General features: G+C 31.7%; 2 protein-coding genes across 3 annotated transcripts; both read right to left on the reverse strand.

Moving 5' to 3' along the window:
• Positions 1–6,365: 6,365 nt before the first annotated feature.
• Positions 6,366–10,977, reverse strand: LOC133782844 (uncharacterized methyltransferase At2g41040, chloroplastic). 2 transcript variants are annotated; one of them, XM_062222255.1, is made up of 8 exons: positions 10,685–10,977; positions 10,502–10,605; positions 10,226–10,366; positions 9,801–9,852; positions 9,307–9,500; positions 9,056–9,167; positions 7,467–7,571; positions 6,366–6,749 (listed from the first exon to the last, which is right to left on the reverse strand). In XM_062222255.1, the coding sequence occupies exons 1-8, from the start codon at positions 10,928–10,930 to the stop codon at positions 6,621–6,623; spliced, it is 1,083 nt and encodes a 360-aa protein (XP_062078239.1). In that variant the 5' UTR covers positions 10,931–10,977; the 3' UTR covers positions 6,366–6,620. The 2 variants fall into 2 exon arrangements, with proteins under 2 accessions (XP_062078239.1, XP_062078238.1); XM_062222254.1 differs by having other exon boundaries at positions 9,801–9,882; positions 10,685–10,976.
• Positions 10,978–11,261: 284 nt separating this feature from the next.
• LOC133785759 (mitogen-activated protein kinase kinase kinase 20-like) lies at positions 11,262–12,269 on the reverse strand. Its single transcript, XM_062224976.1, has one exon. It carries the CDS (start codon positions 12,267–12,269, stop codon positions 11,262–11,264), a length of 1,008 nt encoding a protein of 335 aa, XP_062080960.1.
• Between the last annotated feature and the right edge of the window lie 6,437 nt (positions 12,270–18,706).

Consider the following 18,706-nt stretch of genomic DNA (forward strand, 5'->3'; position numbering starts at 1 on the left):
AATTGTTCTAAAACACACTATCTATTTTCTATTTTAATCTAATGTTTTATTCATTTTATAGATTATCATAATATAGTAATTTATAAAAAAATATAAGTAGTTACATATTTTTTTAAATTTAATAAAATATTTACAAGATATTTTCTCCAATAATCTCATTTTTTTATTTATTTTATAGATTTTATATAAATTAATACATTCAAAAAATATATTTTATAAATTAATGTAGTAATTTATTTTATATATTATATAAATGAGAGCTTCAAGAGATGATGTGGCACTCTAAAATTACTCTAAAACACTCTATTTATTTTCTCATTTAATCTACTTTGTATTCATTTTATAGATTATAATAATATAGAAATTAAAAAAAATCTAAAATTGTTCTAAAATACACTATCTATTTTCTATTTTAATCTAATATTTTATTCTTTTTATAGATTATAATAATATAATAATTTATAAAAAAAATGTAAGTAGTTTCATGTTTTTCTAAATTTAAATAAAATATTTACAAGATATTTTCTCCTTTAATCTCATTTTTGTATTTATTTTATAGATTATATAAAAATTAATGCATTCAAAAAATATATTTTATAAATTAATGTAGTAATTTATTTTTAATCTAATTTATTTATTTATTTTATAGATTATATATAAATTAATTCATTCAAAAAATATATTTTATAAATTAATGTAGTAATGTATTTTATGTAAATGTTGTTTTATTTTAGATATATGTGTTTTAAACGTGGATCATGATGCTATGATATTGTTTACTATATATACTGAAATAAATATATTTCTATCTTCGAATTTAATTAGCTAATCAAGTATTTTGAACATTTTCAATAAATACATGGTCCAAAGGTTCATTTTTAAAAATAAATGGTCAAAACGGGTAATTAGCCAAAATACAATGTTCAAATAATCGAACTATCCATTCATATATTTAACATTTTGATAAAACACAAGTCCTAAAAATTAATTTTAAAAAATAAAGTGTTCAAACTGGTAATCGGCCAAAATATGTCTTACACAAAACATAAATGTTCTTATACATAATTTATACTTTTTTTATAAATAAAAAATCATGCAAAGCGAATAATAATGATAATAATAATAAAAAAAATAAAAGCACACGTATAACAAGCTTTTTGAACTTTGGTTCTTTTCCTTCATTTCCTCTGTTTTTTCTAAGTGTTTCTAGAGTCCCCAACTTCCAAATTGTATATATCCTTTTGCCAAAATGACCGAATTACCCCCTTAAGTTAGTCTAAATACTCAAATACCACAAATGGTAATTTAGTCATTTGCCAAATCCTGTTAAGTCTTCGATTACTCCTATGAATCCCCATTAATCCCGGCATACTCAAATCATTACTAAATTACTACCTGTTACTCAATAAATTCCAAACTCATATTATATACCCAAAATACCCCTAGGCTCCTCCCGAACCGGGTATTCGACCATGTTGTGACTTTCTAGCTAAACTGCCCCCTAGGAATGTCTCGGATTGTGCACCACAAAGATATCACCACTCACTCATGGTTTCAATCACAATATTCATAAATATAGTATTTATGCCCTCAACGGGCTGAAATTACAAATATGCTCCTAACAACCAAATGGGGCTCACATGCATATTTAATTCACCTAAACATGTATTTATACTCACATAATCATCAAATTCACATATTAACATAATAAATCAATTATTGCCCTCCAGGCACGCTAATAAAGGCCTTAAGCCTTATTAGCAAATTTGGGACGCTACATAGCGTTTTCTCGAAGGTCTCAATCATGCATTATCAACCACGATCCAGAGAAGACAACGAGAAGACCCACGATCTCATAATCATTGGAAGGTGGACACATATCTCCACTCTCAATGATCGTGTACCAAACCACGATCCTACTCTTACTGGTCATTGGATCATGGTGCTATGATATTGTTTACTATATGTACTGAAATAAATATATTTCTATCTTCGAATTTAATTAGCTAACCAAATGTTTTGAACATTTTCAATAAATACATGGTCCAAAGGTTAATTTTTAAAAATAAATGGTCAAAACGGGTAATCAGTAAAAATACAATGTTCAAATAATTGAACTATCCATTCATATATTTAACATTTTGACAAAACACAAAGTCTAAAAATTAATTTCTAAAAATAAAGAGTTCAAACTGGTAATCAGTCAAAATAAGTCTTGCACAAAACATAAATGTTCTTATACATAATTTAGACTTTTTTATAAATAAAAAAAATCATGCAAAGCGTATAATAATAATAATAATAATAATAATAATAATAATAATAATAATAATAATAATAATAATAATAAAATCACACGTATAATAAGCTTTTTGAACTTTGTTTTCGACACTTTAATTATTCAGAATTTTTCAAAAATTTGCAAGAGGTTTGCTATACAATGAATATCATTATGAGAAAAATTGTGGTCAAAACGCCCTCATGTGTCAATATAAAGAACATATTGTACGAGTAGAGTGAAAAATAATCCCTATCTTACGATCTCTCAAAAAATATTTTAAAATATGTATATTTTTTTAATAATTACAAAATACTGTGCGAAGCACGATTATATTTTCTCGTTTTTAATATATATATTTGGTTGCAGAGATCAAGACCGTGTATTTAAAATTAAAGAGCATATTTTTAAAAATTCATCACCATATTTTAGAAGTCCTACAATGTTAAAAAGACATAAAAAAAATCTAGAAAATATTGTATGGAAAACTTTATAATTATGTTTAGTTAAAATATTAACTAATTATGTTTTATTAAATATGAAAATTAATTTCTTACACAATGATATAAATATTTTAATAATTTGTATGGATCTCATAAATTTAAATGAAAGTTAATGTAAAATATAATTTTTGGAGTGATGAATCTTATTTTAATTTTTCATTTATTTTTTAATAATATTAGAGACACAAATTACACACGTGTAATTGTTTATAGTCACTAATATTTTTTATTAAGTGAAATCACATTATTTAAAAAAAAAAATTAATTACACATCTCTGTATAATAATTTTTTTTATCCCTAACATTATTTTTTATTTTAAGGGATTAAAATAATAAAATTAGTAACAAATACTATAATATTTTGAACTTTTTATTCAGATGAAACATTGTCCCAAACCAAATCGATATCAGAGTTGTACTTGATTGAAATTTTCTTTTCTCTCCTGCCATAGAAAAAAAAGTATTTATAATTTTTATGATAACTTATAGAAAGTAGATATTTAGCATATAAACTTTATATGGGACTCGAACATAAGTTACATGAAAGAGTATGGTATAGAGAGTGTAAACAAAATTTCTTTTCTATATTTTTTTGGGGCTAATATATAGACATGGTTTAATTATTTCAGATTTTAAAAATAATCTTGATGCAGACTTATTGTGTTAAAATAAAAGGTTGATCGGGAATGACGAGACCGTGGTGCATGATGATAATATATTATGGAAGGGTGGTCCAATTGCTTTGGACCAAAATTCCATCTTCACAACCTCCATTCACAAACTAATGGTGTACTGTCTGTACATAGAGTGATTGCGAGAATACTATGACGGGTGTTTGGTATGAAATTTTGATTTGTGGGAGTAGAATTAAATGAGATTTAAATTAAGAGAATGTGAAACTCAAGTATTTAAAGAAGTTAAGATTACTTTTAAATCAAGCTAAAAAATATAACTCACTTGGAAATGCAAACCTCCAAGTCAACATGAGTTAGATTTAACATTCTCATTCCTACCAAACTAAACCCCCATACCAAATACCTTTTAGTGTAATTCAGCTCCAAGAAATCTCTCTCTCCATCTTATTAATTGTAATTGTAATTGTCAACATTCAACATTTTTATTAGAAGAATGAAGTGGGTTACACACTGACAAAGATATATCAGTTGGTGAGATGATTTCGACAGTTTATCTTTGAATGTTGTTACTCAGTGTATTGCCCAACGAGTAGATGATGGTATTTTGAATTAATCAATGAAATGAAGTATTATTATTATTATTATTATTATTTTTAAAAAGACAAAAGAATACACAAATAAAGTGTAAAAGTGAGTATATTTAGCATTTTTCACCACTAAAAAATATTGGACATCCTTGCGGCTATGTCAAAAGCGGTGAAAATAGGGAATGAATTTCAATTGTATAATTACAATTTGTTTTAAGGGGATATAATTACAATTAATTATATATATGTATCAATATGAATAAATATTTCGCATGGTTCTAGACATTATATATTATATATAATATTTTAAAGTAATTCTCGGGAACTTGTAGAGTAGTGGTATGTCATAGACATATAAATTTATATATACTATTATTATTCGAACATTTTTGCTTATATTTGAATTAATATATTTGGGTCTACCCATACCCATAGACCATCAAACTTTCGTTTAGAAAAATATCACAATGAAGTTATACCTTAATTTCGGCATGACAAAAATTTGTCAATATCCCATAATAAGTTTCTAATTAAACAAATACATATTAGGAATAATCAATGATAATAATGGTAACTTTTTTTCAGGAGAATATATAGAGCCTGACGTCTTCTAATTTTCTGAGCTATAATCTATATATCGATTAAGATATTGTCAGTCAGTCTCTTCTCGTTAATTCTTTTATTTACAAAATAGTAAATTCAACAATATCCGGCGAATTATAAATTATATTACATATAACTTTAGAATACAAGTTTTTTTTTTCAAATTAATATGCGTAAGAGAATATATTTTCACTATTTATTATTATTTCAATAGTTCTTCGAACTTTGTAAATTGCTGAAGTTACACCACATAACCATACAATATACATTTGACTAACTCAGTGATGGTGCTTATTATTTTGTAGCAAATTGATGCAAATAAATGCCCTTTATTTATTTATTTATTTATTTTTGGAAAAAGAGAGATGAAAAATCAAGTTTAAATTTCAACATGTAAAAGTGTGAAGATCAATCAAGCTATAATAACCCAACTATCACGTTAGTACATTTGAGAATTGTACAATTTGATGATACAAAAACACTAAGTATTCAAAATATTCACTACTTGTAGATCTATGTAGCTATGTATAAATATACATATATATAGTGCAATAGAAAACTTTTAAAACTTGTACGTAAGTTTTGAAACCATAAAAAAGTAAGAAATATTACTAGCACCGACCCATCAAAGATTATACCATGCACGTGTACACTTAATTATCTAATCAAGTAACACTCATAACTAATATCCCTATTTTTTTTCTTTCTTTAAATAAAGAATCAACAAAGCTGTAAAAAAAAATTAATGAAAGGGAGAGGGTTCTGAATTGGCCAACCTCACGTGCCATGAAAAGCAGAAAGGTATTATAGTAAGAAAGAAATCACGTGCAAGGGATCCAAGGGGAAGGCCAAGACCAGACTTTTTTTCTCTCTTTTCTTTCTTTGTTTTTGAAATCTAACCCTAAAAATCTCTTGTGCTGCCATATTGCAGTGTCCAAAAGCTAGGTAAAGTGGCCCCGGTTGGTGTCTTGGGACTGACCAAATATTCCATTTTTTGTCATAGAACAGAACCTGTAAGGTTGGTCAACGGTCAAAGATCCACAAAGTGCACAGAACGCTGACGTGGCATCTGGTTAGAAGAACAAACAGAGGGTTGGTCAGCGAGTGAGCCGCACGAGGGGATCCCTATCTCTTTCTCTCTCTCCCCCACATTGCTGTGTTTTTTGTTTTAGCTCTCTAACTTCATTTCACAAGTGGGCTATTTTTATATATGTATATATAGGTTAGATACACCTTATTTTATAGGAGTAGACCCTAGACCACGTGCAAAGCTTTTCTTCCCAGAAAAATACACTAGAGATTGGTGGTGGTGATTGCCTTAGCTCAAGCTCCTTCTCATGAGTTTATCTACAAGCATAGTTTCACTTTTTGTTTTCTTTAATAAAGAATCTTCAATCAATGGTACTGATGATTATTTAGAAGTTTCATCTCAATAAATGAATGGTCTTGATTTATTTTAATTCAATCAATGATCGTGTAGTAGACCCCACAAAAATCCCAGAGACAGTTAGTTGGTTCTCCACACATACAGGGTACAGTTTCAATTTCATGTGATTTTGTTTTTTAATGGCCAAAACAAATTATGGGTGTGGGACAAATATTTGTAGAAATATATGTGAATTAGGACCACTTTTGCACATTAATCAAATCAAGCTACCGTTAGAATAGCTGTTAAACCTGCTCATCAATGAAGTTGTTCAATATATTTTTTTTTGGACATAATGTTCATTGTGTTTTTAATCACAATTACCAATCATAATTTCAGTGAATAAAATAACATAATTGTGATTAATTAATATTAGTACTTTACATCTGCCCCAGGTTCATCACCTTTTTCAGGTTTTTGTATTTGTTGTAGTACTTTAATACTTATTTTTTTGGTTGAAATGTTTCTAAAATAAAGGATTTTACATTGTACAACAAATAAATGGAGGAATATGACAACAAAGGCAGGTTATGGAGAAATGGAAATGATATTCAATTGGATTCGTACTTTGTATGTATGTACTGTGTATCAAGGTTTCTGAGCAGAAAACATGATAAAAGACTTCTGTACTTTGCTTGAATAGTTGGTAAGACCACATGATGTGCATAAGTCCTCAATCTCTTCCTCTGTTAAATAGTTGTATGGCTGGAGTGCCCTCTGCCACATGAACAAATATCTTAGAATCTAATCTTATTTATTCTTGGATGGAATATATGCAAGTGAAAATACCCTTTTAAAGATTCTGTTATCCAATGACTGCAAATACAGTTATAATGAGGAACTAATTATAATAGAGCCCCCCAGCAATTACTGGGAAGTCTTGGGTGGAATATATCATAAAGCTGAGAGAGAGAAAGAGATACTGTTGCCCATATGGTTAGCCAGATGTGTTACAATTTGGTAATGAAGATTAGCAATAATTACAGCTTCAAATACAAGTGGGCAGCCTAAATGAGACAACAATGCCATGGATAACTGGGTCAGCAGAAATCATGTCAATTAGAATTTTTAAAGGGGTGGGAGGTGTTATTGTAATTGAGTGTGGTTTCCAGTGATATTTTATCACTTCCTTTTCTGTTATGTATTTTATTTTTTCTAGCTGTTTGTTTTCTTGGTTTCTGGGGTGACAAATTTGATTCTCTTTCCCTTTTCTGCTTTTTTCTCTCCATCCTTCCAAACATAGCCTTGAGGAATGAGAAACCCAGACCAGTGACAAAGTAAATCAGATTACTGAACAATCACATTAAGGGGCAACACATAAATATAACATTATTTCCAGAGATAATCTTGATTATAACTATATACTATCCCTGAAAGAATCATAACGATCATAATTTAAGTGTTGCAAGTATAAAATCAGAATAGGTAAATTACCTCCCGGAGAGACCTTACTATCAAAGGGGTAGATGAAGTGTATCTCAAAAATGTGGTTCCAACAAAGATCCCACCACTCCGTAATATTCGAGTTATTTCAGCAATCTGACATAAATATGATTTTTTTAATCCCATTAGTTAAAAAAAGGATGTTGTATACACAGTTGCATTCATGGTACAAATAAGGCATTGGAAGTATGATACGTGAGGGAAGTTAATTAGAATCCAATATGATATGCAAAAACATTAAGAACAAAACAAGCATCTACTTTGTGTCAAAAGCTTGACCAAATTTTATTCAAGCACCAAGAAAATATATCCATGAAAGACTCAGTCACCAATGATTACAGGACCTGAAAAATCTAAAATTACTTTGATCCTAGTACTACATTGGGAACTTGAACCACTGTGGTTGATCTTTCTAGGTTATGAATTGAGGCAAGATGTATAATTTCCTATGAAAGAAATTGTTGTTTGCTGCAGCAACTACTCAGTAATTTTACTATATCTCTAGGACCACACATCAGTAATCACACCAGCACTACTGTACCATTGTTTACCCTTATACAGCAATAAGGTGTCAAGTGCAATTTGAACAGCTAACTATTAGTGAGTACATGTATTACCCCAATCCCACATGCAAATTAAAACCATTTAAGGATGGTCATTGGTGAGTTGAGGTTGGTATTATAAACTTTAGATGATGCTCCATACAGGGTAAGGACTGGATCCGAGCCAACAAACCAGTAAATTGGAAAAGTTCTATGAAATATCTAAGTGATTGATGCTAGACATGAAAGTTTTTAACGGTAGCAGATTGGATAAGGGAAATGTGAGAATAGACACAGGAATGGAAGTTTGGATAGTATAATGAGGGGTTTGTTTAGAATGGACGGTATAGTAAAACTCATGAGGTTCCATCACAAAACTAATTGGTAATGAGTGGCACCCATGGTCTTATAAGTGAGTTAATATCCACACATTTATTCATTGTGAGACACTCCTATACTGTATATTTATATAATTATCTTGCATCTATACTTGGATCCAAAAACATCTCTCAGGGGGATAAGGGACATACGTGCAAGTGCTAAGTAATGAGAATAGATTGCATTGGTTTTAGAAGCGTGGGGAAGGGAAATGTGAGAATAGATACAGGAATGAATGTTTAGATAGTATAATGAGGGTTTAGTATAGAATGGATGATATAATAAAACTCATGAGGTTCTATCTCAAAACTAATTGGTAATGAAGGGCACCCATGGTCTAATAAATGGGTTAATATCCACACATTTATTCATTGTGAGACACTCTTATAATGTATATTTATATAATTATCTTTCATCTATAGTTGGATCCAAAAACATCTCTCAGAGGGATAAGGGACATACATGCAAGTGCTAAGTAATGAGATTAGATTGCATTGGTTTTAGGAGCGTGGGGAAGGAAAGATAAGAAGATATAACACATTCCATGATCGGACAGAATTTTGGCTGTCCAAAGTCCAGTCCAGATCACACTGAAAAGCTTTAAACAATAGGCACTGGCTGGCTGGAAATTAAAAAATAAAATAAGGTGATCATGCTTACAGCATTTGAAGAAGAAGGCCAGCAATGCAAAGCAGCACCAGCATGAACGGCATCAACTGAACCTGATGGGAAGGGAAGCCTGGAAACATCTCCTCTCACAAGCGCAAGATTACTGCACATTGTGACAAATGCATAAATCAGGATAAACCTCTTGTCCCATGTACAATCACCCAGAATAGGACCCCAGACCAGTTTCATGTTTGTTAAAGCCATTTTAATTTTAATAATCTAAGAAAGGCACTAAAACTTACCTGGTTAAAAGCTTCCCATCTCTCTTAATAAACTCATAACTTTGACGCAGCATATTTTCAGAAAAATCAAGTGCAATCACAGCAGAATACGTTCCTGATTCTGCAAACTTTCTAGAAAATAAACCACTCCCACAGCTAACATCTACGAGAAGACCGCCTTCAGCAGATTTAAAGTATTCCTGGGCCATTTTAAACTGTAGGGAAGAAAAAGCATCTTATCAACAGCAGGAGGAAAAAAAACGCTAATAGATATAGCAGGTCAGCAGCTATACAATATGCATTCAGTAAGGCCATACAAATTGAAGAACAGAAACATGCTACTATAACTACCATATTATTATACATTACTTATTGATACAATGTGAAACAGAAAAGAACCATTATATGGGCGTTAACACAAGCTTTATAAGTAACTGCTTGAAGCAATTTATATTAATATTGGGGCAAGGCATTGAAATTAAACCATATAAAAGTTCCCAAGGAAAGCATATTACCTCTTCATCAGGACCAGGAAAACCGCTTTGGTTGAAGTTCTGACGCCACCCTCTTTCATATAAAAATGAAACCAGCGGACTCCTTATGAATTGAGCAACAACATAAGGAAGACAAATGAGCAGCACTAGCTTAAACAACGATCTCCAGTAATTCTTTTGTGGCTTGACAAATAGCATTCAATTCATGACACAAACAATGAGTTGATTTTTTTTTTACAATAGGAGCGCTACAAAATCATTCAATGCTTATTGGGGGCAATACCTCATTATAATAGGACCCACAAGGCTAATCTTGCGTATATGGGGCCCTTACTAAACTGAAAATTCAATTTCTCAACTTGACAAGAAAGTTTGCATATGTTTTTGCAGTAGAAATTAAATATCCTGATGAGAAAGATTAACAGAATGAATGAATAGAGTAATACCGGAACAACTCAGTCCCTGTTGGTTTCACCTCAGTATAGTCCCTCAACGCAGCAGTTACAGTCAAGTCCAAGTATATATCTTTGCTCGAATACGTCTTCTCACATGTCTTGCATTTAAACCCAGACCTATATATTGCCCCCCTGAAAAAGAAATGAATAAATAAAAACCCATTTTTCAGAACTCACATGATCCGATTCCCCAAACTCCATAAAAAAAAAAAGGAAAAATCTAAACAAAAATACAAAACCCACATCAGTATCCGATTCAAAACTTACAAATTAATACCCGGAGGGCCTTTTCTTATCAGAGGCTCATAGCATACAGGGCAAGCAAAAACCTCAGGGGATTCGGAAGTTTGACTTTTCTCAACGTTCGACTCCTGAAAAAAAAAAGGATTCACTTCTATTTCTTTCAATCTCCCCAAATTACAGCGAATGAAAAGTACGTTAAGGCAATACCGGTTTTAGAGTAAAGGCGGAGCTAGCACGAATGGCGGGGGCGGAGGAGGAGGAGGAGGAGGAGTACCAGAGACGAGGACCCAAATGGGGAATTGCATTGAGTTGAGAGTATTTTGGGGATAAAAAGGGTTTGTGGAGAATGGGTTTGAAAGACGAAGAAGTCATCGCCATGGAAATTGGATTTGAGAATCGATCGAGTAGTGGCAAACTAGTAGGAGTGGTGTGTGTGATACTGTGTTGGTTCATGGCTCATCATCGTGTGGTCGCTGAATAGGAGTCGACGTGTTTAACGATCCTACTAGAATTTGGCGGGGTATACATTTTATTGGATATTTTTTTTAATAATATATTTATATTTAAATTTTCGTGTATATATTTTTTTTGAGAAACTCATATAAACTTTTATTAAATTGACGTTGTTTTGTGATGAAAGAAAATCTCAATTTCATGATCAATAATATACACAAAATATGTAATCTTTATTCATAAACAAATAAACAATAATAATGTTGTGTTACATTACATATAATCAATGATCACCATATATAAAAAAAACAAATCATAGAGTACTATATAGCTAATAATAAGTCTTCATCTTTTTCCTTTTGGGAACTACTCTATCTTCTTCTCTCTCAACAAATACTCCACTTCCACCAACAAATGGATGACTCAAAAGAACCTTAGCAGATGGTCTTTGTAATGGGTCTGCTTCAAAACACTTGATGAGAAAATCTTTGGCTTCCTTAGAAACAGACTCACTCACTTTGTTATTCCACTTTAGTCTTCCCCCCATTAACATATACAGAACAATACAACCTAGTGCCCATACATCAGAACATTTCTCTTGAACCTCATCTTGTACACATTCCGGAGCCCAATACACTCGAGTTCCCTTCACAATAGTAAAAGTATTAGGAGTGATCATCCAATCATCGGCCATTTTTGACAGTCCAAAATCTGATATTTTGGCCACAAATTCATCGTCGTCATCTTCTTCCTTCACCATCAATATGTTTTCAGGTTTTAAATCACAATGAACGACGCCCTTATCGTGAATACACTCAAGTCCTCTCAAAATAGATTTTGTGTGTTGTCTCACTTGAGTCTCGGATAGTATAGTGCCCTCCATGAAATCAGCCAAGCATCCACCCGAAGCGTACTCCAAGAGAACATTGTAGAGTTTTGTTTTGTTTCCTTGGTCGTCTGTTGTGATTGTCATGTCATCTCCGAAGCACCGTACGATGTAAGGACTGTCAACAAAGAGTTGGAGGAACTTCTTCTCCTTTTTCAGGTCATCGCCGTGAGAAGCCAACGTGGATTTTACAGCCATAATAGGGTGGGAACCATTCAAACGTGATGTTATTGGAGGTGGAGGTTTGATCATCTCAGCCAAATAAACACTGCCACCGTAGCCTCTTCCAAGGAGTCGACCCCGTTTCCATTTACCTGTGTTGGAGTATATGCTTTCTTCTCCATTATCTTCATGAATAACATGAACATCACTTTCTTTACGTAACCTTTTCATCTTTTGTTTTGTTTTGTTGTATATCTTTCTATTATTTTTTACTTTCTCAGTCAAACTCATCTTTCTTTTTAAATTAATATTAAAAAAGAACAAAAAATTCTCTAGTTTGTTAACAATTATAATCTTATTGAATTGTTATTATTTCTTTTTGAATTTCAAATTATTTAATTTAATTTTAATTAGAGAGACAATATATTTTTAAATTCAAATATATTATAAGCAAAAAAATATAACTGATTTAAAAACGTACTCTATCGTTAGAATTAACTTATTTAGAATATATAAATTATTGCTTTTTTTAAAAAGAAAAATTAATAAAGTTACAATAACTTATCAATCTCATTAACTAATTCATATAATTTACTAGTTTTAATTCAGTAAAATAAAATTTGAAAAAGTTGAATGCGCAGATGATTTTATTGTTGTCATCATGTAATACAATTTAAATATTTAAAAAACTATTTTTTACAAATTCATTTATAATTGTTTATTTATAAATAATAAATTATTTAAAATATTGGTGAATAAATTGGCATAAAAATAAATTATATAATAAAACAAAAGTCACCTCTAACTATTTTTTTAAATATATATATTTTACTGCAATATATATATTAAAATAATAATTAATAGACACAATATCTTCCATACAATACGACTAAGAGCACTCTCAATGGATGTTCTACTCCATCATTTAAAATACATCCTCAAAACACACATTTCTTTTATTTTACCTCTAAGTTTTATATTATACCATATATCAGCTTCTCTATATATTTTTCTATATCATTTAAATATTATATCATTAAACATATTTTATTAATTAAAGTAAAATAAAATAATTGAAAAAAAATATATACTAAATGGGAGAGAGAAAGCTTATAAAGAAAAATAATAATATTAAAATATTATATAAATGATATGTAAATGTAGATATGTATTAATTGTAGTTTGTGCCTAACTATTATAAATATATGTATAAAGGAGCTGATAGAAGATGTTTTTGTGAGTTTTAGCTAAATATTATAGAGAAAGTGTATTACAAAGTCCATCACCAAAATATATTTTTTTTATAATTTATCTCAAACTTTTACATTATACCATATGTTACACCCAGATTTCGAGACCCCCGAGATTGTGATCTCGAAAGCTGGACTCGTCAATTGTGAGCTCGAAATATCTGAAACGCATATGCATGACTCAGGTGTCGAACCCTCGAATCAAGATGGCAACCTCGAAGTTCTTTCTGAGCTCGAAAGAACTTGGCATCGGGATATACCCGATGTTGGGTGTCTGCGGATCAAGTAGCCCGAGCTTGGCATAAGTATAAGCTCGGAGTATGACAGCCTCAGTGGTATTTACCCGCTCCGAGCTGGTCTTGGGGAAAGGTGCCTAGCTCATAACTTATCTATAGACCTAGACTGGCATGATGCTGATTGCCAACCTCGAACGACTTAGTGGGTCATCTGATGAGACGCAATCCATGCATTTAAAAGATATTTATTGTTATAACATCTCAACATTAAAGGGATATTAACAAATCTGTTATATGCCCCCTGGTCTTCAGGGGACGTTTCCTTGTATATAAGAGTTACAGAATTTAATATCATTATTTTCATTAATAAATAGGAGTATCTTCCCGAAATATGTGGGAACGAACTCTGAGAACCCTCTATAAATAAATAGATCATGAACACTTGGAGGGGACAGATTTTGATATCTTGAGAGAATTTCTGGAGAATTTATCCCTGAAGGATTTTCTGAAATTTCCAAAGTCTTAATAAAATTGACTCGTGGACTAGGTAGAGTTAACTGCTGAACCACGTAAAATTCTTGTTGTTTTACTGTATTATTCATCTGCGTCATAGTTCATATTGTTTATTCGCTCTACGTTTTAAGTTGACGAAAAATGGTGTCAACACCATAAATCACTTATTTATTTTGTCTTTACATCATTTAAATATTATATACTTTTTAAAATATTTTATTCATTTTAAAAAATAAAATAATTAAATATAATAGTATCACACTCATATATATAAAAAAGTTTATAAAAATATAATAAAATATTTATAGCTCTATTTAACTATTTTTTCTCTATATTATAAAAAATAAGACAATTTACCTTCTTCTTTATAATTGCTCTAAGTTTTAATAAATCGTCTCTAAATGTACTCTCCAAATTAGTGGTGACGACTATTTTTACCTCTAAAATATTTACTCGTTGTAGTAATATTTGTTTATCTCAATTTTAAATAAAATCAGTTCTTAAATTTGTTAGAAATATATTAATGAAAGTGTGGTGTCGGTCCCACATTTATTTTGAATAGTGTTTTGTGTAAAATATATTACAGCCTTGTTGTTTTAGATAAAAGACAAATAATTAAATCCAAAATATGGTGGGTTGTTTATCATTTTTTTTTATTATTTTTATGAACACTATGAAAATCAAAACTAATATTAATAAATTTACTTGTTATTCTACTTTTAATTTTAAACTAGAGATAATTAATTTTTATATTTTTAAATAAAAATAACCTTTATTTTAACCAAAAAAATTTATTTAAAAATAAATTAAATTAACTTATTTATAAAATATAAATTATTGTAATTAAGGTTACTTGGGCCAAGACAATTTTTTTTTTTTTTTTTTGTAATTAAGGTTATATGCCCAGCTTAGCGAGCATTTATGTTATTACCACCTATATTATTATTTTGACAATCATATATTCTAGTTCATTAATCATATATATGCTCGGTTTTCCAGCATTTATCAACTAAAAAGTTTTTGCTATCTTCCTTTTAGTTCATAATTATATTATTGTTGCATTAAATTAAATCCCAAATTTTCCTTAGTTATATTCATTGTCACAACAATTTACTATATACACTTATATAAATCGTACAAGTATCTATAAGCTTTTGGGAGCCGCTGTGGTATGCTCATTTTTTTTTCACACTGCTGTATCTTTTTATTTTTGGTACATAAATCAGTTATAATCTAAGTTTTTTTTTAATATGATAGTGTATATTGTAGTTATTTAGGACTTCCTGCAAATTTTTAAGAAATTCAAAATAATTTAGGGTGCTGAAATATGATTTCAAATAGTTTTTTGCATGAGTGCCTATGTTTTTTTACGCATGTAAAATAAGATGTCTGAAACTATGTTTTCGGCATCTTAAATCATCTAGAATTTCCTAAAAATTTATAAAATATTTTAAATAACTACAATATACACCATCATATAAAATAATTAGGTTACAACTGATTTATGTACCAAAAATAAAAAAAAGACACACCCACAATTACTCCCATATGCATTGCTATGCTCGAAGTATATGCTTATTATCATAAACATATTTAGCTTGTTCACACTACTTAAATTTGTTCTCATCAAAAGTTTGTGGTATATATGCTTAATTGATAACTTGATTTCACTAATGTTTAATTTTTTGAGCTCCCTCCCCCCCCCCCCCCCCTCCCCTCCCCTCCCCTCCCCCCCTTAAAATTCTGCATATATTAATCTCTGGTTATTTTATAATAGGGCTCGAGCAAAATATTTAAAATAATAAAATCTAAAATTATCCAACGAATAATTTTATTGATAATCATGAAAAATATTACAAAGCTTTCACATAAGTGAGTAGGAATAATGATCTTCGTAAAATCCCTCATGAATCTCTTTGAGGATATTTTTAGACTTTGGTGGTGTGACGCATTGTAATAAGGGCATGGAGTAGCTTTTTCTATATAACTTCCCATCTAGGATTGTGTATCTCAGGATTTTATATAGCAATTTTCAAGCCTTGTTCTGGTTTACTGATAAGGTTGCAGTTATGAGGTAATCGAGAATTAGAGTCATCCAAGTGGGTTGGGCATCAATCATTTCGACTTCAGATATACTGCTCAGAAATGCTTGGTTTTGGGAGAAATTCCATAGGAACAACGTAAAGTGTATCAACTTCCTTAGTTGTAGCGAGGCGAGCTGATGCATTTGCGTTTGAATTTCATTCTCGTGGAATTTTCTCAATTGTGTAATACTTGAACTGCTCAAACTCTTATTTCACTTTTTCTAGGTAGGCAGTCATCTTTGTTCCTCAAGCTTGGTATTCTCCTCGGACTTGATCTATTGTGAGCTGAGAGTCGTTGTAACAATGTATGTCCTTAGCTTTGAGTTCTTGTGCTATTTGAAGTCTTGGTAATAAGGCTTCATATTCTGCCTCATTATTTGAGGCATCAAACTCAAATCTTAGTGCAAAATGAAATTTGTGTCCTTCAGGGGTTATAAGTATTATCCCTGCCCCTGAGCCATTCTCGTTTAAAGACCCATCAACGTAAAGTTTCCACAACTCTCGAGTTGGGATTACAACTTCTTCGTCTGATATTCCAATACATTCTGCTATAAAATCGGGTAAGGATTGCCCTTTAATTGTTGCCTCTGGGGGTAAGTTATCTCAAATTTCCCAAGCTCAACTGCCCATTTCAATAGTTGTCTCGATGCTTCCGGTGCCAAAACTTGTCGTAATGGTTGATCGGTAAGTACATGGATCGGGTGTACTTGGAAGTAAGGTTGGGTATCATGATTCAGCTCCAAATAATCTTTTACTAACATAATACACGGGTCGTTGTACTCTTTTTTTCTTCCTGAACTAATGTTGCACTAATTGCATGCTTGGTCATTGCAAGATATAGATATAATACTTCTCCTGTACTTGGTTTGGATAGAATGGGTGGTTCTGGGAGATGTTATTTCAAGGCTTGGAAAGCCTATTCATATTCTTCCATCCATTCTGTTGACTGTATTTTTAGCCAACGACGTGAGAACGTCAATAACGACAAGCCTTCAAGAGAATGTAAACGACAACAGACAGTTTAATAAAGAAAATAAAGAACACACAAGAGATTTTTATAGTGGTTCAGCCCCGATTGTCGATAATAGCCTAATCCACTTAGAGTTGTGATTTATATATCTGTACTCAAGATCAGATGGACTGAGCCAACTGAGTTTCTTCAGTACTGATGGCAAAAATATAAGAATTCTCTCTCTAGAATACTCAGACCCAATTTTCTCTCTCTAGAATACACAGTCCCAATTTTCTCTCTCTAGAAAGAAGAAGCAGAAGCCGCCCCTCTCTCATCCCATAAGCCCCCTATTTATAGGCTTAGGGTCATACATACGGTATCCCCAAGAACCGGGATATTTCATTATATTTATTACATTTAAATTACAAAGAAACATTCAAAATTCAAAATGTAACAAACCCCCCATTTGTGGGAAGAATGAGAGATTCCCTCATATGTTGTTGAAGTTGTTTCTGGGGACCTTGATTTAGTCTCCTTTAGCTAGTTGATCCACCTCCTACTGACTACTCATGCAAGTGTTGGTCGGACGTGCATGGTGGTAGGACATGCATGGTGGTAGGACATGTTTTTGTGGGTTGAACGTGCATGGTGGTAGGACATGCACTTTTCTCCTCTAACATAACACTCTCCTCTAGCATGCCATGTTCCTCCTTGAACCAATCCCCTTGGCTTCTCCTCGGACCAAGGTGGTCCGAGGCATCCTCCTTGACATCTTACCTTGGACAAGTTCAAGGCATTCTCCTTTAGCATCTCCCAAGCATGTCCGATCGGACATTGTGTAGGCTCTTCTTGTCAAAATCTAAGTCTCCATTCTTGACTTGCATGGGACTCCTCCTCCTTAGCTACTTACCTTGGACACGTTCGAGCCAACACTTAGGAAACATTGGGAGGCTTACCTCAAACACACCCTTGGAGTCTCCTAGGACCACATCCTCCTTGGGGTCTCCTAGGACCACTTTTTCCTTGGGGTCTCCTAAGACCACTTTCTTGAGTTCTCCTCGGACCTCATCCTTGGGTTCTCCTAGGATCACTCTCTTTAGCCTCCTAGGATGCACTCCCCTTAGCCTCCTAGGATACATTCTCCTTAGCCTCCTAGGACCAAGGTGCACTTGGCTTGGTTATGACATCTTTCAAGCAGTCCAAATTCTTCGTCAGTCTACCGGGTCACTTTATCACAACTCTGATGAGTCAATGTATTTATTGACTATTAACGTGTCTTTTGCTGACCATGCACTGCCATTTGTCACATTTATTGCCACGTCCTTGATCTCCAATTTTTGGGTATAACACATTCAAACTTCTTGCCCCCTCTTAAGAGGTTGAAAAATGGCAAGCATTTGTCAATAGATTTCAAGATGAATTTATTCAGAGTAGACATCCAACCAGATAGGTTGTGTACATCCTTATGTATTTTAGGTGAGGGCATATCTATTAAAGCCATAATTATATCCGGATTGGCTTCAATCCCTCGAGCATTGACTATAAATCTGAGGAATTTTCCTGAAGATACACCAAAAAATTATTTTTTGCGAGTTTAGTCTCATATTATACTTTCTTAGTATGGTGATGTTAGAATTAATGCCCTAAAATCATGTATATATATTTTATTGAATTAAATAAAAAAACAATTTTA

The sequence above is a fragment of the Humulus lupulus genome, chromosome 6, assembly GCF_963169125.1.
Source record: "Humulus lupulus chromosome 6, drHumLupu1.1, whole genome shotgun sequence".
Taxonomy (NCBI): Eukaryota; Viridiplantae; Streptophyta; class Magnoliopsida; order Rosales; family Cannabaceae; genus Humulus; species Humulus lupulus.

What these genes read in the sequence shown, in the direction of transcription:
- LOC133785759 (XM_062224976.1), bottom strand. Translation starts at nt 12,269, where the DNA reads ATGAGTTTGACTGAGAAAGTAAAAAATAATAGAAAGATATACAACAAA.
- LOC133782844 (XM_062222254.1), bottom strand. Translation starts at nt 10,930, where the DNA reads ATGAACCAACACAGTATCACACACACCACTCCTACTAGTTTGCCACTA. An exon ending in TTCCTGGTCCTGATGAAGAG is followed by an intron (nt 9,501 to 9,800) that starts GTAATATGCTTT and finishes TCTTCCCTACAG; the next exon opens with TTTAAAATGGCCCAGGAATA. An exon ending in GGCCTTCTTCTTCAAATGCT is followed by an intron (nt 7,572 to 9,055) that starts GTAAGCATGATC and finishes TATTTATGTCAG; the next exon opens with ATTGCTGAAATAACTCGAAT.